We start from the raw sequence: 25,906 nt of genomic DNA, 5'->3' as shown, positions 1-25,906 counted from the left end.
GGGCAGGGAGTCCTCGGACGTTCCCACTCGCAGTCGCGGGGAGGCGCAGCAGGCAAACTCGCATTCGGGACTGCGGAGAGCGTGCGCAGTGTGGCTGGAACGTTGCGGGTTTTTTTTGTTTTTTGTTTTTTTTTAAATTTATGATAGTCACAGAGAGAGAGAGAGGGGGAGGGGGGGCAGAGAGAGAAGCAGGCTCCATGCACCGGGAGCCCGACGTGGGATTTGATCCCGGGTCTCCAGGATCGCGCCCTGGGCCAAAGGCAGGCGCCAAACCGCTGCGCCACCCAGGGATCCCTGTTGTGTTTTTTTTTTTTTTTTTTTTTTTTAAGATTTTATTTATTTATGAGACACACACAGAGACAGGCAGAGACATAGGCAGAGGGAGAAGCAGGCTCCTTGTGGGGAGCCTGATATGGGACTCGATTCCAGGACTCCGGGATCACCCCCCCAGGCCCCCCAGCCAAAGGCAGATGCTCAACCACTGAGCCACCTAGGCGTCCCTAGCGTGTGGTTTTGACCGGGTAACACTTCTTGGTTACTGTTTGGTTAGGAGTCAGTGCTGATAGGGACCAAATCAAAGGATGGCCCCTACAGGTCTGCATTGGAAACACCTGGAAGGCAGATGAAAGTGTCCTACTCCTTGTGCTAGGGGACGTGCCCTAGCACCCCTAAGATGTCAATCCCACCTGGCCAGTCCCACCTGGTTTTGTTCTTCCGCCTACAAAACCTCAGCATTTAACGCATAGCTTAGCAAAGCGCTTTGTGTTCAGTAAATATTTGTTAAATGAACAACCAACAGTACAGCAAAAAGCAATGGAGCGGCAGATCTAGAGTCTATTTTAGGTTGAAGGAGCAGCTTGTGCAAAGGGCCTGAGAGCAACAGGTGAGCAAGCCCCTGGCTAGTTGGGGAGGTGAAGGTGCTTGGGGTAAGGGGGTGGGAAGGCAGGGGCTTGGAAGTCCTTTTCATACCAGTGGTAGCAGAGAACAGCTGAAGTGGAAGGACGTGACTATATTTACATTGTAGAAAAATCTCTCTGGCTGGTGGGTGCCCTGGAGTCTAAAAAAGAGGTGATGGGAGTGGAGAGGACTGAAGCTAGGACCCTTTAGGGGGCTATAAGTTGCCCTGGAAATAGGTGGTTGCAGTGGGGACAGGAGGAAAGAAGTGGACCACATGTGAGAGAGATTAGGAAGTCCAGCTAGTGCACCAGCTTTGGGGAAATGTGGGAGGAGCTGAGGAATATTCTGGCTTGAGTGACAGATGAGGGTGGGTCGATACTGCCAGGGAGCTAACCCAGGGAACACAGGGAAAGGTGCAGGTTTGGTGGTGGGGGAATGGTGATGATGAGTCCTTCAGATTTGGACCTTGCCAAATGGCATGTGAAAGAATGATAAGATCAGAGGCATTCAGTCTGGAGCCTGACCCTCCTCACACCGCCCACCCCCCAGGTCCCCAGGGTGGTATGGGTCTACTTGGCCAATTCTGGAAGAAACAGCTGCTGGAAGAGAATGATGCCTCTCAGCTGTCCAGACTGGCTCCTTGCTTATGACACTTCTTTTTTTATTTTATTTTATTTTATTTATTTTAATTTTTAAAAGATTTTTATTTATTTATTAATGAGAGACACACAGAGAGAGGCAGAGACATAGGCAGAGGGAGAAGCAGGCTCCATGCAAGGAGCCCGATGTAGGACTTGAACCTGGGAATCCGGGATCACTCCCTGAGCCAATGGCAGACACTCAACCGCTGGGCCACTCAGGCGTCCCAATGCTTCTTTTTTTATTTTATTTACTTAAAAAAATTTTTTAAAAATATTTTATTTATTTATTCATGAGAGACACACACAGAGAAAGAGAGAGGCAGAGACACAGGTAGAGGGAGAAGCAGGCTCCATGCAGGGAGCCTGATGTGGGACTTGATCCTGGGTCTCCAGGATCAGGCCCTGGGCTGAAGGCAGTGCTAAACCACTGAGCCACCCGGGCTGCCCGCTTCTTTTTTTAAATAAGATTTTATTCATTTATTCAGAGAGACAGCATGATTGAGCAGGGTGAGGGGCAGAGGGAGAAGCAGAGCCCCATGCAGTGCTTGATCCCAGTACCCCGGGATCATGACCTGAGCTGAAGGCAGACACTTTTTTTGTTTTTTTAAACATTTTTTTTAAATTTATTTATTTACGATAGTCACACTCAGAGAGAGAGAGAGAGGCAGAGACACAGGCAGAGGGAGAAGCAGGCTCCATGCACCGGGAACCCGACGTGGGATTCGATCCCGGGTCTCCAGGATCGCACCCTGAGCCAAAGGCAGGCGCCAAACCGCTGCGCCACCCAGGGATCCCTGAAGGCAGACACTTAACTGACTGAGCCACCCAGGTGCTTGCTTATGACCCATCTTAAGCAACTTTTACTTCTATCACGTTTCTGGGCCAATATCAAGCTATTATATGTGCTTAAAACACAACAGCTGAATTGAAAGATGACTCCTGAAAGGGATCCTTTAGCTTGCCAAGGAAACAGATGACTTTACCTCATCTTCTCCCCACGAAGCCTCCCTTCTGGGCTGCTTATGGGACTGACTGGGCCATACAGCTACAAGTTTATGTGTTTCTGTAGTCAAACAGCCCATTTGCCTTTTTGAGTCTCCAGGTGTGCATCCCAGGTGCACTTACTGAACTGCCTGAGTGTCTACCCAGTGGCATTGACAGTACAGTGTCTTTTCTCCTTGTTGCATGAATATAGCATCTGTGTTTTCCATTAGCACTAATGAGTGTTACATATGCAAAGGAAAAGAACAGACTCAAATTAATAACAATGTTTTCCACCCTGGCGCAGGCTTCCTTCCTAAGCAGTGAATCTTACTCATCTGCTTCAACCAACTACACTCCTACACTGGGCAGCTAGTGATACCCTGACTTTAGAAAACACAGCCAATTAGGGATGCCTGGGTGGCTCAGCGGTTAAACGTCCGCCTTTGGCTCAGGACGTGATCCTGGAGTCCCAGGTCCTGCGTCGGGCTCCCTGCATGGAGCCTGCTTCTCCTCCCTCTGCCTGGGTCTCTGCCTCTCTCTCTGTGTGTCTCTTGTGAATAAATAAATAAAATCTTAAAAAAAAAACCGCACAGCCAATTAAAAACAGGTTTACAATAGCAGAACTAAATGTTCTCCAGACCTTGTCAGTAGTTCACATTTGTATGTGATAACATTATAACTACTGATATTTGCAAGAGTCCAGAGTCCAGAGAAAAGGACAAATGGAGGCCTCCTATCATTCAGGATAGTGGGTCCTGTAGTATGAGGGACTTCATATGCTTGCATGTAAACAAACAGCCTGAAGATCCATTCACACCATGCTTCACCCCTAGAGTTGACATTGGCTACCCTTTGGGCCTATGTGCACTCTAGCTGGCCTACCCAGGAGAGGGTGGACCTAGGAAGGGGCTTGATAGGGCAAGGAAATGAGTTTGGGGATGTTTTGGAAGGTACCCAGAGGGTGGTCTGAAGGAAGGCATGTGGGTTTTGGTGGGTAGAAGAAGCCTGTAGGCTTCTTGATCTCATCATCTAGGAAGGGAGCTAATAGGCCCATGGAGCTACCCAGCCCATGAACTCCAGTTGCCTGGATTTAAGGGTGACATTGCTTAAGAGAATAATCATGGTAGCACATAAGAAAGCCTAGCACTTAGAAACACACCATAGTGTTAGTTTCCTCCAGCAATCCCATATTTGGGTATACATATATGGAAGAATTGAAATCAGGGTATTAAGCACATATCTGTACACCCACACATAGCAGCATAGTTCACAATGGCCAAAAGGTGGAAACAACCCAAATATTCCTGGAAAGTGAATGAATAAACAGAATGCAATATATCCATACAAAGGAATATCTTCAGCATTAAAAAGGGAGCAAATGCTGTCAGTTACTACAATGTGGATGAACCCAAAGGACATTACGCTAAGTAAAATCAGCCAGTCACAAAAAGACAAATATGTATGATTCCAGGAGGTATCAATAAGAGTGAAATTCACAGAAACAGAAAGGCTGCAGAAGTGGGGTGGTCATCCATCTTACACAGGGCCTCTGGGTTGATTCTGGCCCTATCTCTCCATTTGCATCCAGGTCACCTGAGCCACTCACACTCCTGGCCCCATCCTGCACCACCTCCCAAGTCACAACTCATCAACATCCTACCGGTCCTCCCATCCCACCCACCTGGCAAACTCTGCCCCTTTATGAAGCCAGCCATTCCCTCCGTGGGAGCGACACCTGGGCTGCTGGGTTGTGTTGGACAGTTTGCATGGCTGTGCTCATGGGTGCCTGCAAGAAGCTACTGTAAATGATCTCCAGGGGGCCTTCAACATTTCTACAACCTTCCCTAGTAAGTTTATCCTTCCTGCCTTCATGAGGATGATTTCACTCTTCTCTTTTTTTCACTCCTGACCAATGACCTCTGCTTTACTACCAAATCTTTTTTTTTTTTTTTAAGATTTTATTTATTTATTCATGACAGACACACAGAGAGAGAGGCAGAGACACAGGCAGAGGGAGAGGCAGGCTCCATGCAGGGAGCCTGATGTGGGACTCGATCCGAGGTCTCTAGGATCACGCCTCAGGCTGAAGGCGGCGCCAAACCCCTGGACCACTGGGGCTGCCCTTTACTACCAAATCTTTAAACTCAACTGTCACCAGCACCAACTCTTTCCTTCAGCTCCCTGTAGCAATGGGAGAGTGTTCAACCACCCAGGCAAGGGCTAGTACCTCTACTGAGGCATTGAGTCCCGCCCCCTCCCACCTTCTCAGTAAGGACCTCACTCTCACTTACCCCTCTCTGACCTGAGTTTTTAACTTCTCTCTTTCTACAGCTTCCCTCCTACAAATACTGCCACAACAAAATACCACAGACTGGGTGGCATAAACAACATATACCTATTTTCTGGTCATTCTGGAGGCTGAAAGTATGAGATCAGGGCACCAGCGTGGTCAGGTTCTAGCACAAACCCTCCTCCTGGCTTGCAGATGGCCACCCTCTCAGGGGCTCCCCTAATGAGTCTGTGTGAAGAGAGCACTCTAGTATCTCTTCCTCTTCCCATAAGGGTACGAATCCCATCACAAGGGCCCCACCTCCTCTAAATCTATTTACCTCACTAAGGCCCCACCTCCTAATACTATCATATTGAGGGGTAGGGCTTCAGTGTGTGATTTGGGGGTGGGGGGGGTGGACACAAATTCAGTCCACAGCAAACACATCCTTTCCTTGGGCGGTGGGAAGTTAAAGCCAAGTTCCTACCTGACAGCACTTGTTTGTTTTAACTCATGTTGTTAAACCTTATTTAACTTATAATATGTTTTGAATGGGCATACTGATAGATTTTATTTATCCTTACTGCTTTCATCTCTGGTGCTGCCTGGTCCCCCACTGCCACAGGGCCAACCCTTCTTTGGGGAATGAGCATGGCTCTGGGAGACCTGCAGCATTTTAGCTTTGTGGGAGAGTCAAGGCACTCTCATTACCATGGTGAAACTTTAGGGAAGGTACAGAATGTCCCTCAACTTGGGTTTTCCCATTTTCCAAAGGAGAAGTTGAGGCCAGGGCATTCCATAGGGCCCTCCTTTTTTCCAGGACAATTACTGGCCAAAAGGGAATGGCAGTGACCAGACTCTGGCCCATTGGGGCTGTTTCCAGGAAAGTGAGATGATGTCACCTCCCCCAGAAGCTAGGAGGAAGTAGCACCTGTGTCATTCTCCCTTCTGGAGGAGGGAGAACAGCCTTGCGTGTTGAATGGTAAAAGGGCTTTAGAGTGACCCGGGACCCCACTCCCTACCGACCAAGTAGCTCTGGGCAAGGCCTCCCACCTCTCTGATTTTCAGCTCCCTATTCTGTAAGGGAGAACATTCTCTCTCCCTCACATCTGGGAGGACTGGATGAGAGATACACAAGTCAGGCACCCGTCACAGCACAGCCAATCTGAGCCCCCTCCCTGCTTGCCTCTAGCCTGGGAGAGAGAGCCAGGGAGCCCACAGTTTCTGCCAACATGGTCAGCACAGGTGTCTGAGCCAATGAGGGCATGTCTCCCTTCACACAAGGGCACTATTGTTCTAGCACAGGAGCTAGACAAGAACGTGACTCTTGGGGGTGGGGGTAGGCAGGGTAGAGGCAGGGCTGGGAGCAGAAAATAATGCCACAGAAAGCTCTGATTCCTAAAAAGGGCCTCGTGGCCTGCAAGCATCCATAAAAGCTCTGTGTAGACCTCTCTTGTCAGGTCTGTGCCATTAACCCACAAGTGTTCTTGGTGCACAGGAGTGTTCCTCATGATGCACCCCATCAGCTGGCTTTAAGTAGCTTGTGCTGGGCCTTCTGCGGCTCCTTCATGTGGGGCAGCCTGAGCTGTCACCTGTCCCCCTGGTCTCCCACGATGCTCACATTCTGTGAAGTACCTGGGGGCATATCCTCTAACACATCTACATTAGTTTGCTAAGGCTGCTGTACAGAGTACTACAGACTGTGTAGCTTATGCAACAGAAATGTATTTTCTCACAATTCTAGAGGTTAGACATCCAAGATCAAGGTGACCACAGGACTGGTTTCTCCCGAGGCCTCTCTCCTTGGCTTGTAGATGGTTATCTTTTCCCTGTGTCTTCACATCATCTTCCCTCTGTAACTGTCTGTGTCCAAAATTCCTCTTCATATAAGGACAGCACTCACATTAGATTAGAGCCTCTGCTGAGGACTCATTTTACCTTACGTACCTTTTTTTTTTTTAAGATTTTATTTATTTATTCATGAGAGACACAGAGAGAGAGAGGCAGAGACACAGGCAGAGGGAGAAGCAGGCTCCATGCAGAGAGCCCGACATGGGACTCGATCCTGGGACTCTAGGATCACGCCCTGGGCCAAAGGCAGATGCTCAACCACTGCACCACCTGGGCTGCCCTGAGGTACCCTTTAAAGGCCTTATCTCTAAATAGTCGCATTCTGAGGTCCTGGAGGATAGTATGTGAATTTGGAGGAACACAACTCAGCCCATGACACTGTTTTACAGATGTCCAGCAGAGGCCTGAGAGCAACTGTCGCCTAGAATCAGGTTAGGATCCCCCATTCTGTCCTCCTTTCTCTGCTTCCTACACCCTCAACCAGTCCACCATGGGCCTGCCCAAAGAGGAAGAGGATGGTGGCAAGGATAGTCCCCAGTTTACTTCCCTACCAATCCTCAGAGCTGATGGGACATGAGAGGTCAGGCAATGTACTATGCTGGGCACAGGCAGGAGGGGGAGATGGGCAGAACCTTTTAAATTTTTCTGTGTGTAGGAATCACAGGGGTTGGGGGGCGGGGGGATGCAGGGGAGGGTCCTTGTTAACACGCAGATTCTGATTTAGCCTGTCTGGGGAAGAGTCTGGGACTCTGCATTTCTAACAAGCTCCCAAACAATGCTGATACTCCTTGGTCTACAAGCTACACTCAATGAGTATCAATGTTTTGACCAGCACTGTCCATTAGAAATACAACGGAAGTCATTAAAATTAGAAAAATGTTAAATTTTCTAATAACCACATAAAAAAAGGAAAAAGAAACAATTAAAATTAATATATTTTCAACCCAATATATCCAAAGCACTACCACTTCAGAATGCTAAGTCATGTAAAAATCCTTAATAAGAAAATTTTATGCTGGGGTGCATGGGTGGCTCAGTTGGTTAAGCCTCTGACTCTTGATTTTGGCTCAGGTCATGATCCCACAGTCTTGAGATAAAGTCCTGAGTGGGTTCTGTGCTTAGCAGAGAGTTTGCTTAAGATTCTCTCTCCCTCTGCCCTCCCCCTGCTTGTGCACACATACTCTCTCCCACTCTTTCTCTAAAATAAATAAATAAAAATCCAAAAAAAAATTCATGCCCTTTTTTGGTACTCAGTTTTCAAAATCCAGTAGATATTTTATATTTACAGCACACCTTATGTTGAACTTTTTATCAGAAATAGCTGATCACAGTATTTATAGTTAAAAAAGTATGATCATACACCTAAGTTATTCCAAAAGTACTTAGCAATTTTCCAACAACTGGACCTAGTACCAACTTTTTAATTTAAATTTAAGTTCACTAAGATTGTAATTTAGTTCTTTGGTGCCATTTTCTAATTTCAGGTGCTAAATTCCTACATGCAGCTAGTGGCTTCAGTATTGGATAATGCTCCCCCCAGGGAGCAGAATGATAGAAATGAGGGGTTCTCCAGCTCCAGGAAGGACTCGGGAGGGAAACAGCCCAAAAAGTGAGACAGCACCCCAAGCAGAAGCCCAGGGAAGGGGCTGTCACAAGGAAAGAGCTCAAGGTTACTTAGCTGCACCCCAAGATCCAAGCCCAGGCATTGTGGCCTGCTCTAGAGGAAGGGGTCTAGAGAGACAAGTGGGAGTCAGGCACTGCTCCCAGGGGCTGCCCCTCAGTGACACTCTCATAAGCCCCAGGACGTCTGGAGAGGGCACAGGAGAGTGAAGGGATACCAAACCCATCCAAGTAGGAATGGGTTGAAAACTAAGAACTATTTCTGGGGAAAACCAAAAAGCATTTCTGGGAATGGATTCTGGAAAACATCCTGTGCACAGAATCTTGACCCTGTCCCAGATGCCCCCAGGAGGCAAAATCAGGACCAAGGGTGACATTAGAGAAGGCTGCTTGGGGGTCAGACCAAGGATGAGTTTTAACACAAGGAGGGTTGCCCAGTAGTAAAAACAGGGAGTTCCCTGCCCTTGGAATCCCAGAGGAAGAATACCCTAAAGTAATCATCTCACATCCTCCCTGACCCTGAGCAGAGAAATACCAAAGCAGAGACTGGGAAGTCACTTGCTGAGGGGCAGTAGAGGGGTTTCTGGTTTTACAGAGGGTTGGGTTGAGGGTTGGAAAACATGGGTCCCCTCCACCCAGATGTATATCGATTGTGTATTTGGAGTAAATGCCAGCATTTACTGAGCATTTACGTTTACTAAGCATCAGGCGCTAAGCTAAGCTCTTTCATCCTTACTAAAGCCATGAGCCTGTCCTCTTATTATCCCTACCTCTCAGAGAAGGAAACTGAGTCAGGGTGTTGAAGTTAATTCTCACAGCTAGAAGGTGCTGGAGTTAGGACTTGAAAGTGGGCAGTCTGATTCCCCAGCAGAAGGTGGCCTAGAAGGTGGCTTGGCTTGTCTTGCCCTCTTCCCACTCTGCCTTAACCAACTGGCCCCACTCACTGTGGAGGTGACACCTACCACGACAGCAGAAGAGTGACAGGCTACCACAGCTGCCACTGCATCCACAATCACATGTAAAATTTCCCTCCATCTCTTGCATGTCTTACCCTGGGATGTGCTTTCTCAGACCCCCCCCACCCCCCACCTCGCAATGAGAGAGAGAGCAAGGAGGAGGAAATGCAACTGGCCCAGATCCTCCCACCCCCACTGCTGGGCTTCCACATGGCTGAGCAGGAACTTGGGAGCAGAAGTACACAAAGGAGGGCTTTGAGGTGGCTGCAGCCAGGCCCAGGCTGATCCCCTCTCCCCCCTGGTGCTTCACTTGCCCCAATCTGGGCCTCCCTGTAAGCCTGATTTAACAGGAAATTGTGGGCCTTGAGAACTTCCTTGTGACATACTAATCCCAGCCTGCTGATCGGACCACGCCCCCAGTGGAGGCAACCTCCAGGCTCCCCAACAAGGAGGAGGAGGAGGAGGACACAGGCACCAGGTAGCCCTAAGGAGGAGCTGGGAGGTAAGTCAGTGGCAGGGGTCTGCCGGGCCAGGGAGCCCAGGACTGGGGTGAGGAGTTGGGGGTGGGGAGACCACATACCAGGCTGCTTGTAAAACTGACACCAACTGGCCATTCTCCAAGTTGTGCTAGATCAACCCTGATGGCAGGTTTAGCAAATAAAAAATATGGGACATCCAGTTCAATGTGAATTTCAGATGAATAAAGACTTCTTTTAGTGTAAGTATGTCCCAAATGTCTCATGGGACATACTTATACTTCCAAGGTTTTTGTTGTTCATCTGAAATGGATGTGGGATGGGGGCTTTCTGTATTTTATTGGGCATCCTTAGATGGCACGGAACAGCCTCAGTATGCAATGGAGGGGGGTAAATGTTTTTTCACTGTATACGGTTCGTAAATCAGTATTTTAAAAACTCAAAATTAATTAGATTGGGCATATTTTAAAAAGAGCTGCTGTACTGATTTTAACCATCTATTTTGTCCTAATGATCGCCTTAACTGGCTGAGGGTGTCTAGCCACTATCTCTCTCATCTAAGCTCAAGACAATTCTATCAGCTTTTCCATTCCTGTTCCAGCAAAACCCAAGTAAGAGAGGCCACATCAGTATTGCAGTCCATCTCTGCATCCACACATTTGGAAAACTTCCTGCCAGCCAGAGAGAAAGCTTAGGTTTGGTTCCTGTTGGTGGGTTCCCTGCCCTGGCTGGGTTTGGGAAGTGGGAGAGACAGGGAATTAGGAGATCCTCAGATATTCCCTGGGATCCTCCAAGTCTCTCTGGGCACACTAGGGTAATGATCAATCTGATGCTAAGAAAGGGAAGGGAAGTCATGTTTTAGAGCAAAACACTGTGCTAGGTACCTTATAAAAATGGTAGGATCTTCATTACAACTTTATTTGGTAGGTACAGTTTTTATGACCAATTCTGAGGCTCAGAATGGTTAAATAACTTGTCTAAGGTCATACAAGTGGTAAGTGACAATTCTCGGTTCAAACCCAGGTTTCTCTGACCCTAAAGGGTTTTCTGCAACACCCATTTCCCTAGGGAGTTTGTCTGGAGAGGTTTTGGCTCTAACTGTCAAAGTGGTGGTTCAAGTCCCAACTTTGCTGCTCATCAACAGTGAATAGGTGACAGAACTGACACCAGTGGAAACCTGGTCAGAGACAGGAGCAGGGTGGTGATGGCCCCTTAAAAGGGATGTTTAGGCAAGAGAGGGGAAAAAATCTGGAAACAGGAGAGCTGTCTCCAAAATTACACAGTGGGTTGAGCAGGTTGTCATGTGGGCAATGGGTGAGATTTGTTCTGGTGGCCAAGCGTTGCTTCTGTGCACAGTATTTAATTTAACCTTCATTACCCTCCTTCCACCTCCCTTTTACAGGGGACAACCAAGACTCAGGTTAAATTACATAGCTTGCAAGTGGAAGAGACAGAATTTGAACCCAGGTCCAACTTATGCCACAAAGAACTGGGTCTCAGTGCTGATGGGAAGTCACAGCCTGGGCTCAAGGCCTGATCCTTGGCTATTTCTGGTTGTGTGACAGTGGACAACTCACTTATTCTCCCTGGGACCTGCTTCTTGCTATGTAATATGGGAAGAATAATGCCAGCTCTGGCTCTGAGATATGGATTTTATTTTTATTTATTTATTTATTTTTTGAGATACGGATTTTAAATTACCCAGTACATCACAAAGCACAGAACACACACTCAGTAATTGTTTATGTGACTAGTCATCACCCCTCCTGAGAATGAATGCACTGGAGAAGGGGCCATCCACTAGGCTGGGAAGTTTCTGAGATCCCCCTTTGGGAAAAAGAAGGAAGGCCACAGACAGGAGGAGAGGGATTGCCTTACGCTGCAGTGATCATGTAACTTCAGAATAGAGGCCAAAGCTAGTTTTTCCCTGGTTGGACCACCTTACCTTAAGAGCAAAGGTTTGCAGTATTTTTGTGTGTATTCCTTCTCAAAGGAGTGTTTCCCAAAGTGTAGCCCAAGGATCATTTTCTTCAGGGCCATCTGGGGGTCCTGCTTTAAAATACAGATCCCTGGGCCCCAGTTCAGACCTCCTGACTTAGAGTCACAGGGTGCAGGCCCAGGCACCCGCATTTCTACCAGATTCCTCGGGTGATTCTCATGAACTCAAAAGTTTGAGATCTACTGTTCTGAGACAATAACGGAATGGTCTGTCCAGACCACTGCAGCCTTGACTTCTTGCCCTAGGGAGGAGGCTGCCTGGAGAGGCCAGGACCAAAGCGGGGCCCTTCTTTTTTTGAGGACTCTGAGTCTCCCAGAGGCAGCATGTCAGAAGGCGTGAGTATCCCTGTGCCTTGGTCTCCCCTCCATCTACCTTCCCACCCTCCCTACCTCCCCTTTCTCTATTGTTTGGTCCACTCGGGTTATGTGCACCCATTCATACAACATTTCTGTGGTCCATGACCCCACCCAAAGGGAGAAGGCTTAACAGTGACCTTGCACAAAAGTACTAATTTAAGGTCTGAGCAGGCCCATTTAACTGGATTGATGGGGGCTCTCCCTGCTTCTTCTTGACTTCTCTCTGCCTAGGTGGGCACATTCCGTGTGGTCCCTGAAGAGGAACAGGAGCTCCGTGCCCAGCTGGAGCGGCTTACAACCAAGGACCATGGGCCTGTCTTTGGCCCTTGCAGCCAGCTCCCTCGTCATACCTTACAGAAGGTGAGGTGGCCCATGGTGTGGGGAGGGGTGGCTAGGGCAGGCTAACAAGGGGGGGATGTTGATAGCATCCTCTCTCCTGTAGGACGGGTCCAGTCCCAGCGCTCTAGGCTATCCTAGACCTAATGGACTGGCTTATTCTAGGGGCCATCCTGGAGGCCAGGGCCATGACCTCCTGGGCTGACCAGACATCCAGGCCAGCCTAATCCAAGACTACAGCACCAACAGAGTCCCTTGTTATCAATGCCAGGATGTAGGGCCCCTGGACAAGGGCTCATCCTAGATTCAAATATGGGGAACATTGGTTTGCAAGTGGCCCAGGGGAACAGGAATCTAGCTGCTGCCCTCATTGGATAGGCAAGAGGCCGAGTTCTAGAATCAGACCTAACTTTCAACTTGCTGTATGACCATGAACAGGTTGCTTTTCCTCTCTGGGTCTTGCCTAATGTACCTCTGAAAGAAGGTTGTTTCACAAGCTCAGAGAGGATCAGACTGTGCTCTGTGGAAATTGGCAGAGCTGTCTTAGGGCTTAGCTGAGCCTGGGCTTTTAGGTTCCATCTCTGCTAACCTATGCATCTCAAGGGAAAAGTGCTGAGTTCTCCCAGACCTGAGTCCCCCTCCTTGCCTTCTCCCCTTTCATGCTGCCCAAGGACAGAGCTGCCTGAGGCCTGGGGAAGGGTTCTTCAGGCCCAGCCAAGGGAAGGAATATGAGGCTCTAGGGCAGGGGTGGGTGTCAGGCTACTGTTTTTGGGGGTATCTTTGTTTTTGAAAAGATCAGAATCAAGCCTGGGAAGCTGCAGAAAGAAGTGATTGAAAGTCCAACCTGAGTGTGAGCCTTAGCTCTGCCCCTTCCTGCCTGGGTCACCTTCCCCGCTATGTGTCTTAGTCTACTCACCCTGAGAAATGCGACGTAAATAAGCACTTTATGGTGATAGGTTGTGGCCTGAGGTATTTAAAAGCCTTAGCAGGGGATCCCTGGGTGGCGCAGCGGTTTAGCGCCTACCTTTGGCCCAGGGCGCGATCCTGGAGACCCGGGATCGAATCCCACGTCGGGTTCCCGGTGCATGGAGCCTGCTTCTCCCTCTGCCTATGTCTCTGCCTCTCTCTCTCTCTCTCCCCGTGTGTGACTATCAAAAATAAATACAAATTAAAAAAAATAAAAATAAAAGCCTTAGCAGAGGGCTATGTAAGGGCTCCAGGAAGTAGAGGCTATTGTCGTTGGAAACGTTTACACCTTTGGAGGTCTCTGGCCAACAAACCCAGGATAGGCAGTTTGACCCAATTTTCTGCAAATGTAACTGGTGGCCTGAGGTGCTGCCAGTGCAGATGCTGCTCTTGGGGGCCAAGGAGCGATGGCCCCAGAGGCAACCCTCCACCCTGTGGCCAGCCAGCCTGTGCGTCTTGCTCTGCACCCGTGCACCTGCCAATGACTTGCTGCCTCCATCCCACCCTGTTCCAGGCCAAGGACGAGCTGAACGAGAGGGAGGAGACCCGGGAGGAGGTGGTGCGAGAGCTGCAGGAGCTGGTGCAGGCACAGGCTGCCACCGGGCAGGAGCTGGCCAGGGCGGTGGCTGAGAGGGTGCAGGGAAGGGACAGTGCCTTCTTCCTGCGCTTCATCCGCGCGCGGAAGTTCCATGTGGGGCGTGCCTACGAGCTGCTTCGAGGTGAGGCTGGCACTGAGGGATGGCCTCCTGAAGGCTGGAGGGCGGGCGCAGAGGTGGTGGGAATGGCGTTGACTCTCACCCAGGCACTGACCAGACCGTCCCCTCCATTCCTGCTCATTCCCTGCCCTGTGAGAGTCACTTTCTCTGAGCCTCCCTATCCCTACCTGAAACATGGATTGTGAACTAAACAGCCTCCACATTCCTAGAGGTCTGGCTCCCTTCTATCTCCTGGTCCTGGAGAGCGGTCCCCACCCCGCTCCTGCCCAGCCTAGGCTTTGGCTGGAGTGCTGCAGGAAAGGCAGTGTGTGCCCAAGGCCCTGCGGGTACCTAAAACCTCATGCAGAGTGAGACTGGAGATGGTGCCAGCCCTGGGAAGGAGCCCTGAGGACAGATTTGCCCAGGCCCTGCTGTCTGGCTGAAGACAAGTTTCCTGAGGAAATCCAATCCTTGGTGCCTTGGTGCCGGGGTGAGAGAAGGGGTGTCCGAACAGGTCTTCCACAGCCTAACGATTCTCCTTTTCTTACTTCTTCCTTCCTTCCCCAAATGTTAATTCACAGCCAACCTGTGCCAACCACTCTTAGGTCAAAGGATGCAGCAGAGAGCAAAGCAGACAACAACTGCCTGCCTTCATGGACTTCATGCACTAACGGCAGAAATAATAAACCAGAGAAATAAAATACAATTACATAGACTGTTTGGTAGTAAGAAAGGAGGGACACCTGTGTGACTCAGTGGTTGAGCATTCGGCTCAGGTTGTGATCCTGGGGTCCTGGGATCAAGTCCTGCATCCAGCTCCCTGCAGGGAGACTGCTTCTCCCTCTGCCTAGGTCTCTGCCTCTTTCTGTCTCTCCTGAATAAATAAATAAAATCTTAATTAAAAAAAAAAAAAGGAAGGATAACAAGGAAAAATAGAGGAGGTGGATGTAAGGAACTGAGAGGTTGGAGTTTTAGGTAAAGTGGCCAGGAAGGCTCTCATGCAGAGGGAACTTCTGAAGAAAAATGCAAAGGAAATGAGGTATCTTGAGGGAAGAACAGTAGGGCAGAGGGAACAGCAAGGTGATGGGGGTATACCTAGAGTGCAGTAGGAACAGTGAGGAGGTCAGTGGCATTTCCTAGGCAAAGGCTCCCCGAACACCTGTCCTGGGCCTGGTTCCTCTAGAGTTCAAGGGTAGAGAGGCAGCAGACTTGTTCAGGAAAGGTAAGGGTGGGTTTGTAGGTGATAGAAGTGCTTCTGGAATCAGGAAGGGCCTTTGTGTTCTGCTTCGAGTTGGGGTTTTATCTTGGGGTCTTCTCACCGCTACTCAGTTAACCCTGTGCCCACCTGGGGAGCCCGCGCCTCTGCCTGTGGGCAAGAGAAAATAACAAGTAATAATCATCCTTAGACTTAGGATTACATTTCCTGCATGCACAATTTACAAATGATGTTCATACCTAGAATCTCATTGATTACTGCAGCAATTTGGTGAGATAGGCCAATAGTATCCTCCTGTGTTTTGAGAAGTGACAAGGGGCTCAGAGAGGTTGCGTATCCTGCTCAGTCACGATACATAGGATGCATGTGGAGGAGCCAGGCAGGAGCCCAGGTCTCTGGAAGTTCACCCTGTGCCACCCCCAGATGGGCTGGCTCCCTGAGAAGTTCCTCTGCCTTCCTCCTGCCAGGCTACGTGAACTTCCGGCTGCAGTACCCAGAGCTCTTCGACAGCCTGTCCCTGGAGGCTGTCCGTTGCACCGTCGAGGCCGGCTATCCTGGGGTCCTCCCCAGTCGGGACAAGTATGGCCGAGTGGTCATGCTCTTCAACATCGAGAACTGGGACTCCGAAGAAATCACCTTCGATGAGGTCAGTGGGGGCTGACCTTCCCAGGCAGGGAGTTCCTAGGGTGAGCCAGGGCGGCCAGAAGACCCAGCAGCTTCACAGGGGGGCCACTGGCCCATACCTGGTTGCTCCCTGGTACCCCCGCCAGGTGGAAGTGAGGTGTGGGTCAGTCCTGCCAGTGCTGAAGGCTGAGAGTGACACAGAGCCCGGGGATTAATAGACGGTGGGTTGGGAGAGATTCTGGAAAGCCCAAGTTTCAACCCATTAAGCAGCCTGAGTTCTCTGTATATATTTATTTATTTGAGCATATGACTTTTTTCTTTTTTCTTTTTGTCATGTTATTTTTTTTCTTCATGGTAAGTATACTCTTTAATCCCCATCACTTATTTACCCCCTCCCCTATGGTGACCATCAGTATGTTCTCTATAGTTAAGAGTCTGTTTCTTGGTTTACCTCTCTCTCTCTTTTCTCCCTTTAGCTCATTTATTTCTTAAATTCCACATATGAGTGAAATCATATGGTATTTGTCTTTCTCTGACAGATTTACTTCATTTAGCATTACATTATACTCTGTAGCTCCATCCATGCCATTGCAAATTTCATTCTATTTTATGGCTCAATAATATTCCACTGTGTATCTACGTATCTTCTATATCTATTTGTGTATCATTGGACACTAGGGCTGCTTCCCTAGGTTGGCTATTGTAAACAATTCTGCAGTAAACATAGGGGTGCATGTATTCCTTTGAATTAGTGTTTTTGTATTTTTTGGTCTCTGCATTTAATTTTTAAAGAGATTTTATTTATTTATTTGAGAGAGAGAGAGAGAGAAAGAAAGAAAGAGAGACAAAAGAGCACAAGCAGGGAGAAGGAGAAGCAGGCTCTCTGCTGAGCAGGGAGCCAGACACAGGGCTCAATCCCAGGACCCTGAGACCATGACCTGAGCCAAAGTCCATCTTTTCCCCCAATGACTTGAAATGCCATCTTTATCATAGTCTATATTTTCATATATATTTGGGTCTATTTCTGGATTTGTATTCTGTGCCATTGGTCTCTGTCGATTCATGCTCCAATACCACACTGTTTCAATTACAGAGATTGTGTAGAATGTTTAATATATTAGGGTTAATTCTATTCTTATTATTCCACTTTTTCAGGGCTTTTATAGCTATTTTTATTTGTCCACTTTTTCCTATAGACTTTTCTTTTCCCTATAGACTTGAGAATTAACTTGTCTAGCTCCAGGAGAAATGTATTTTTATTGGGAACACACTGGAGGGAGGTTAGCATCTTTACGAATGCAACATCCGTGGCCAGCCATGTTGTCCACAGACGAGGGGTGCAGTCCCTTTTATAAGCCTACTTTGAACTTTTATTTTTTTATTTTATTATTTTTAAAATTAAATATTTGTTTAGGTAATGTCTTCACCCAATGTGGGGCTCAAAGTCATGATCCTAAGATTAAGAATTGCATGCTCTATGCACTGAGTCAGTTGGTGCCCCCTACTTTTAAATTTTTAGAAGCCTTTAAAATTTTCTTCACAAACATTATGTATATTTCTCCTTAAGTTTGTCTTAAGTGTAGCTGTAAATGGGGTTTTCTCTACCATTGTATCTCCTGATTGGTTATTGTTGGTATATATGAAAATTATTGTTTTTGAATATTGATTTAATATCCTGAATTATTTTGTTATTTATGTTAGTTTTATAGTAGATTCTCTTGGGTTTTCCAAGAATGCTAACATATTATATAAATATAAAAGGCAATTTTTCTTTTCCTTTTCTACTTATGCCCTTAATTAAAAAAAAACAAACAAACAACTTGGTTGCATTGGCTAATATCTCTAAGAGAGAGTTAAATGGTCCTGGAGCTAGCCAACATCCTATGGTGTTTTACACTAAGATACTGGCGTTAGGACTGAGGGGTGAGTGTGTGCATGTGTGTGTTTGTGGAAGAGACTTAACAATATTTTTTCTTGGGGTACCCGCCTGGCTTAGTTGGAGCAAGCACCTCTTGGTCTCAGGGTTGTGAGTTCGAGCCCCACATTGGGTGTAAAGATTACTTAAAACTAAAATCTTTAAAAAAAGAAACAAAACTTAAAAAAAAAAAAATTAGGCTCCATGCACAGTGTGGAGCCCAATGCAGGGCTTGAACTCATGATCCTGAGATCAAGTCCCGAGCTAAGATCAAGAGTCAGACACTTAACCAGCTGAGCCACCCCCAAAAATAAAATCTTAAAAAGAGATTATTTAAAATATATTTTTGGGGTACCTGGGTGGCTCAGTGATTGAGTGTCTGCCTTTGGCCCAGGGCATGATCCTGGGATCCTGGGATTGAATCCTGCATCAGGCTTCTCGAAGAGAGCCTGCTTCTCCTTCTGCCTATGTCTCTGCTTCTCTATGTCTCTCATGAGTAAATAAATAAAATCTTAAAAAAATAAAAATATTTTTCTTATTACATAAGTGGTATCTGCTCATTAGAAAATGCAAAAAATCATAAATTAAAAATCATCTACAATTCTACTACCCAGAGATTTCTACCATTGACATCCTTCCAATCCACTCTTTTTAAGAAACATGCACATACGTGCACACTACACATATTTTTTCTTATAAAAATGGAATCATACCCTACCATAGTATATCATGAATAAATATTTTCCTATATCATTGTATAGATATCATTTTAACTGTTCCAGAATATTCCATGGCATGAATGTACCATAATTTCACCAGTCCCTTATTGTTGAGCATTTAGGTTGCTTATAACATTTCTACTATTATAAGGGTACAGGGATAAACACCCCAGCTTCTAACCATGGATATGACACTCAAGGTTATTTTCTTGGGGCACATCCACAGAGGTGGAATGTCCCAGTTTAAAGAGTATGACAAGTTTCCTCCAGTAAGGGATGTACTAGTTAGCTCTCCCCTCAATTATCTTTGCATGTTGAGTCTTACAACCTGTTCACTCTGTATCCAAGATCTTGCAGGCATATTGTTTCATCCTGGAGAAGCTACTAGAGAATGAGGAAACTCAAATTAATGGCTTCTGCATTATTGAGAACTTTAAGGGCTTTACCATGCAGCAGGCTGCTGGACTTCGGGCTTCCGATCTCAGGAAGATGGTGGACATGCTCCAGGTGAGGCCTTAGCACTCAGTTCTGTAGGAGCCTCTCACAGATCAGGAGGCTGGGAAGCTGGGCCCAGGTTCCCGGCTTAATGGTGCTGGCAGTGACCCGAGAAGCAGACCGCCGAGCACCATAATGAGCAAACCACAAACACTTGCATGGTGATCGACAGTGTGCCAAGCATTCGTATTCATTGTTTAATTCCTTGAGAGCAGACTCTCCCCTCTTCCCTGCTTCATTTTACAAACCTTGGCTCAAACCGTGGCTCAGAGAGTTGAGTGACTTCTCAAGGTCATAAAACTAAAGTGGCAGAGGTCAGACTTGAACCTGCCTACACCTTTTTTTTTTTTTTTTCCCTGCCTACACCTTTTGACCTGGAATCCTCTTCTCTTTGAATGTGAATTTGTCTCAGGAAAGGGATTATAGCTAACGTCCCTGACTCACTCCTGCATATACTGATGTGTCAGAAAGTCTGCTTTAAGTATACCTGGGAAAGGAGTGTGAGATGGGTGTCATGAAGGGATGTTGGAGGACAGTGATGTGTGACAGTAGTGTCCCTGGGTTCTATAATAATTGTAGTCTAGTCAGCAGGCAAGTTGGTTTGAAAAAGCTCCATCACCTAAAAACCAAGCAAGGCTCCCATTTCATTTCCTCACTGTACTTAATGGCGAGGTATTAGGCATCGGCAGGGAGAGGGTTGGGCTGCTTGGCCCCTGGGGCTTCCTCCCTGCAGTTTGGAGCCTTGGTGAAGCCAGAGCTCCCCAGTTGCTGGCCCAGGGATGGAACTCCTAGTGGGCTATCCTTTGGGGCAACCATGTGAGGAGACAAGTGTGTCCTGGAGCCATGGGGAGAGGCAATGGGGGTGTGAATGGGAGCCTCTGAACCCACAGGGGCCACAGGGTGGGGCACTCTCTGTCCCTGTAGGATTCCTTCCCAGCGCGGTTCAAAGCCATCCACTTCATTCACCAACCATGGTACTTCACCACCACCTACAACATGGTCAAGCCCCTCCTGAAGAACAAGCTGCTCCAAAGAGTGAGTGCATGGCCACACCGGGAGGGTGCTCAGTGATTATCTGGCCAGTGGGGGGCATGGGAGCGTGTAAGAGGAAAGAGTTCGTGAGACAAGGAGGGGATGATGGTGAAAGGAGGAAGGGACCTCACTCAGGCCCTCCTTGGGCTCTGTCCATGGTTCTGAGCGGAGTGACAGCACAACATGGAGGACGGTGGAGATGGACACCACCAGGCAGATATGGCATGCTGTGGCCTTCCCCTCCGTCCCTCTTCCTCAGGGCACTCCCCACTCAGCTCTGTCTCCCTGGTTTCCTTCCCTGCAGGTCTTTGTCCATGGAGATGACCTCTCTGGCTTCTTCCAGGAGATTGATGAAGACATACTGCCCGCTGACTTTGGGGGCACACTGCCCAAGTATGATGGCAAGGTGGTTGCTGAGCAGCTCTTTGGCCCCCGGGCCCAAGCTGAGAACACAGCCTTCTGAGGGTGTCTCCTGCCATCACCCTGTAGTTAGCATCTCTAGGCTCTCCTCAGTCATCCTGGACCAGAAGTTGGGAAAAGGACTGTCTAAGGTGGCTGTGGCCCCCCTGAACGTCCCTACACTTGGATGAGTTCAGGTGTCCCTCTCCTCCCAAGTCAGTGAAACAGGGGGAGTTTTCTTGAACAAGAATAATTGGGGGCAGTTATATTCCTACTGCCTCGAGGTTTAGGACTTGTGTGTGGGATTGAGTTTCAAAGACTGTCATCTTCTTGATTTCCTCTCTAGCAGTTTTAGCTCTTAGGGTCTGTGAAAACAGGCAAAGAGATTGATTTAAAGGTCTCTTCCCTGCCAAAATAAAACACAATAAAATACAATAAAAGGATAAAAGAGAGTGGCTACAAAATGATCTGGCAAACACAATAATTTTGGCAGCCAGCAGGCAGGGGAGGGCTTTCTCACGTGGCATTCTGGGGTGGGAGTGGCCTCGAAATGGCTCCATTTTGGGGTGACCTGTCTTCTCAGTTGGGCGCAGTGTGATTTGTGCAGCGATGGCCAGGGGCTTGGACCCATTCCTAGGGTTGCGGCTGTGTCCCCTCCTACCTGGGGTCTTTCCACCAAAGGCTCTCTCCTCTAGACCCCTTTCCTTGACTGGTAGCTTCACTTAGGTGTACAGATGACATCTCCTAGCCTGCTCATCCTACTGTCAGCCAGGGAAAGTTTTGTCTTCAGTCTTTACAGTGATAAAAGTTGACTTTCCAGCTGTACATGTTTCTTTTTTAAAATTTTATTTACTCATGAGAGACACACAGAGAGAGGCAGAGATATAGGCAGAGGGAGAAGCTCCCTACAGGAACCCTGGGAACATGACCTGAGCCAAAGTCATGTGCTGAGCCACCCAGGCCTCCCTGAGCGTGCTCCTGTTTGTGAGACTCCTCTCAGAGGCCTCTGGGTGCTGAACACCCTTCTCCCTCCTGGAGAAAGGTTGGCTGCTGGCCCTGGGCTCGTGGGCATTGCCAGGGACTTCTCCCAAGATCCTCCACTGCCTTGCCCACCTGGGGGCACACACTTGTTCCTATAGCCTGGCTAGTGTGGTGGTTGAGGGCCGGCTGGCCTGGCTACACCCATCCAGATCCTCAGTGATCATCCTAGGTGGGTGTGAAGCACCCTTGATATTGCATCTACTTTTTGGGGCAGGACCTTCAGCTATTTTCCTGGGCTGTAGATTCAATCAGACACCATCTGTTTTCACTCCTTCAGATATTTTTCTGATTCACTCAGAGTCCTCGTATTTGGTTTCCAGTATGGGTCTGTGTGTGTACACGTGAGTGTGAGTGTACACACAGGTGCATTTATTTCTTATATCCTTTCTTTCATTTCTAGGGTTTGCAGTGTATGCTCATCATCCAGGTAGCTGCCTTCTTAATAATGACCACAGTTGACAGTCCATGGTCATCAATGATATTTACATAGGGCTTCCGAGCTGGAGGAGGAATCGAAGCAAATTATCGTGGGTGGAGGTGTGGGAGGCTTGACAGTGAGGATTTCCCTCAAACTCTTTCTTCAAACCCCTTTGAAAGTGAGGGTCCCCTTTTCCAAATCAAATCTTACATGGAACTCTTGTATTTAAGCCTAAGAGTGAAGCTACTCTGGTTGTGTCCCAGGGCATCTCCTAGAACATCTGGAGCTAAGAAGATACTTCAAGTATGAGGGCATGAACCACCATGCAGTGGTGCCAAGGGGTCAAGTGATCAGAGAATGGAGACTTGCACTGGCCAGGATGGGGAGCACAGGTGACCCTACGGTCAAGGTGTTGGTAGACTGAGGATGGGGCTATACTTCTAATTGTCTTGTATAAAGAGTTGCATCCCAAATCTAAGGGAAACAGAGGATGGTCCCTCTTGAAAGACTTGTCTTTCCAGTCATCCCCAATTGCCAGGAGCCCTTGTAAATGCAGCGCAGGCCCATCCTCTGATTGATGGAGGCTCTAATTTACTAATAAGATCAGGATGTGGAGAAAACTGCAGGCAGATGCTGACCAGGATGCTCTTGCGGAGGCTTTGCCTCTCAGATGCAAAAGGGATGCTGAGGTCTCCCCTACAGTCAGTAGGGCTAGAGCTTCAGCTCAGGGTAAGGGTCTGGCAAGAAAGCCCAGGGGCTTTCTGAGGAAGAGGGTGTGGGGTTGGGACCCGAGGAGTCAGCTCTGATTGTGGGCTGGCATTGCCCTCTGCTGGTCATGCCCTGATACTGCTCCTCCAGGCACAGAGACAAGACCCGCAGGAAAGAGGTGGGGGTGGGGGGGAGGTGGGGGGTGTGTGTCAGACCTTGTCCGGAAAGGTAGTGCCACCTTTGGGAGAATGTGTTTGAAGACCTTGAATGTTAATATTAAAATCAGTCAGGACACCTCGGTGGCTCAGTGGTTGAGCGTCTGTCTTCAGCTCGGGGTGTGATCCCGGGGTCCTGGGATCGAGTCCCACATTGGGCTCCCCATAGGGAGTCTGCTTCTCCCTCTGCCTGTGTCTCTGCTTCTCATTCTGTGTGTCTCAGGAATTAAGAAAAAAAATCTTAAAAAAAATCAGCAATGCTCAGCCTCACAAAATCCCAGCTGCCTATATGCTGGATTCCTGTAGGTGACCAGTGCCACGTTAATGAGAGAAGAGGGACAATAAAATACTCCTTTGAAAGCCACCAAGTATGGGAAGGGGGACAACGAAACATGAGTTCTATGATAGCTGTCTGCTGCCCTGAGTGGCTTTCTTGCTGGAGACATTTGGGATGAGGTGAGGATTCGGCCACATAGAAGTAATTTGAACAAAGTGAGGGTTTGCAAAGTCACAAAGATGAATTTCTGCCATCCTCATGTGGACCTTTGGGGAATATTGTCAGCTATCAGATAAAGGCAATTGGTTATCAAGGTGTGGATGGAGGTATCAGTAGTGCAATGGGCCACCAGCTTCAGAGAGCCTTGAACGAGACTGGCCACACTGCACAGGATGCTGGAGGAGTCTAATGCTACCTGTTGGTCTGCATAACTTCCTGGAAGAGGAAGCCAGGGTCAAGCCAGCTAGGAAAGGGCTAAAGTCATCAGAGGGGGTGAACTGGACCATCTTTCAATCCCAATTACCATGGTGGGAGTAGCTCTGGTATTGGCTCCAGTGCAGGGTCTGGAAGCTCACAGGATCCCCAGGAACCTCACTACCTACCATGAGGTCCCAGGATGGTGGTGTCTGGCCCACTTGGGAGCTTGCTAGTAGTGCAGAATCTTAGGCCCCACCTCAGATCTGCCAAATTAGAATCTTTATTTTAAAGAGATCCCTGCAGGCTGGAATTCCCTGGGGAGCTTTAACACTACAAGGGCTGGGCCCCATCCTCAGAGACCCTGATGTACTTGGTCTGTGTGGCCTGGGCATCAACCTCTCTCTAAGCTTCCCAGGTGGCTCAAATATGCACTGCTGCAAGTCCTGTGTGTTGACATAGGGAGGAAGTGAGGATGTGGAGGAAGCCACTCAGGCACGTTTTAATATCTAAGGATTTAAAAAGCAAACTTTGCACTTGGCTCTTTTCCCTGAGCAGAGAGGACAGAGAAGCAGGGCTGCAAAAGCCGCTGTGGGAATGCAGCAGCTGATGCTGGCTATCTGTCTCAGAATGAGAACAATTTCCTCCTTGGGGGCTGTGCCCAGAAGTTGCCCTGGCTTCAGGCAGGAAATGTGTAGGCGGGTATACTTGATTCCTGAGGGTGACCATATTAAGGAAGGAAAAGACTGGGATCGGGGCTTGATGATGCACATACATGGCTGGCCGGCACTGCCAAGCCCGGGAGTGTTTTTGAAAACCATATCCAAGCCCACTCAGCTCTCCCGTGGGCCCAGCAGTTAAGACATCCCAGTTGGAGCCACACATTCTTTTCTTCTGGTTTCTACACTGTCCCAGGAGGTGATTCATGAGTGGGAACCAAGCAGATGAAGCCAAAACCACTGCCCAAAATAACACTAGCATGTTGAAAAATATTCTTGTATTTGAGCCTCTCAATATCCAGAGATAGGCATTCTTCTTATAATTATTCCCTTCTTACAGGTGAAAAACAACCCCCCCCCACCCCAAACCCTGAGGTTAAATCTAGCTCAGGGTCAGAGAGCTGGGAAATGGCTAGGATGGGACCTTAACCAATAACTTTGGCTCTAAACCCATCTGGCCCCATCACTACTCATGCTTTGCATCAGATGTTTATTTCTGGAGATGGGGGAGGTGTGGGTAGGAAGGAGAAGAGGAACAATGAAATCAGAACTTCATTTATTCCAGATCTGTTTCACCAACCATCATCAGATAAAGGAGGAGGTAACCTTAAGAGGAAGCCATACAGTCTTTGCTAGAGATGCTGGGCATTTATAAATGGGATAGAGGGCATGGATAAAAAGGAAGTTTCTGGGTGCGAGTAGGGGGGTTTAACTTATTTCTTTTGAGGAGAGATTCAGGAGTTCAAGGCCAAACTGCCTGTAATGCAGTTTGGTCCCTACCATGGGAAGGTACTCCCCCATAGTGCCAGAGCAGAGGGGCCTGTTGATGAAAAGTATAATAACAAATAGCACCATTGGGATGGTGAGTGATTCTATTTTTTTAAACATGTTATTTATTTTAATTTTTATTTATTTATGATAGTCACACACACACACAGAGAGGCAGAGATATAGGCAGAGGGAGAAGCAGGCTCCATGCACCAGGAGCCCGAAGTGGGATTCGATCCCGGTCTCCAGGATCACGCTCTGGGCCAAAGGCAGGTGCCAAACTGCTGCACCACCCAGGGATCCCTGGTGAGTGATTCTAAATGTTACGGAGCACAGATGTACAGGGTTGCCTCAGGAGATGCTCAGCTTTGTGCTGACCACCTTGGCAAGCTGCTGTCGTCAACCAACCCAACACCCTGGACCTGAAATCTCTTCCATCTGGCACTTTCCATAGGTAGTCTTCTTTACAGGTTGGTTTTCTTGGATCAAAAGAATCTGGCTATTTGGTGGGGGAAAGGAATTGGGGAAGCTTGCTTACCAGAGAGGGATGCACTGTGAAATTTGATTTTGGGCATTCTTAGGTCACGTTAATGCACATCCTCCAAAACCAACACTGCCTACTCCACCTAACTTGACAGAGGTTTTACACAGCCCAGGAGGGAAGAAAACTGAGTGCAGGGGTGGGAGAGCATGGGCAGTACACCTCTCCTGGTGGGGCCAGTCCCAAAGACCCTTAGCTTGGATTCAGACAGATACAAAGGAGAAGAAACCACCACCACCAATCAACCAACCCAAGATACTCCTTTTTAAAAAGATTTATTTATTTGAGGGGTGCCTGGGTGGCTCAGTCGGTTAAGTGTCTGCCTTCAGCTTGGATTGTGATCCCAGGGTTCTGGGATC

General features: G+C 48.2%; 1 protein-coding gene across 2 annotated transcripts; it reads left to right on the top strand.

The window, feature by feature from the left end:
- Positions 1-347: 347 nt before the first annotated feature.
- RLBP1 (retinaldehyde binding protein 1) lies at positions 348-20,910 on the top strand. 2 transcript variants are annotated; one of them, XM_025437982.3, is made up of 9 exons: positions 348-883; positions 4,111-4,369; positions 11,939-12,028; positions 12,281-12,409; positions 13,866-14,070; positions 15,730-15,908; positions 18,869-19,027; positions 19,940-20,050; positions 20,352-20,910. In XM_025437982.3, exons 2-9 carry the CDS (start codon positions 4,328-4,330, stop codon positions 20,508-20,510), a joined length of 1,074 nt encoding a protein of 357 aa, XP_025293767.1. In that variant the 5' UTR covers positions 348-883; positions 4,111-4,327; the 3' UTR covers positions 20,511-20,910. The 2 variants fall into 2 exon arrangements, with proteins under 2 accessions (XP_025293767.1, XP_025293769.1); XM_025437984.3 differs by lacking the exons at positions 348-883; positions 4,111-4,369 and adding an exon at positions 8,034-9,720.
- The last annotated feature ends 4,996 nt before the right edge of the window (positions 20,911-25,906 follow it).

Source organism: Canis lupus, chromosome 3 (genome assembly GCF_003254725.2).
Source record: "Canis lupus dingo isolate Sandy chromosome 3, ASM325472v2, whole genome shotgun sequence".
NCBI lineage: Eukaryota > Metazoa > Chordata > Mammalia > Carnivora > Canidae > Canis > Canis lupus.
This window is presented reverse-complemented; position numbering and strand designations above follow the sequence as displayed.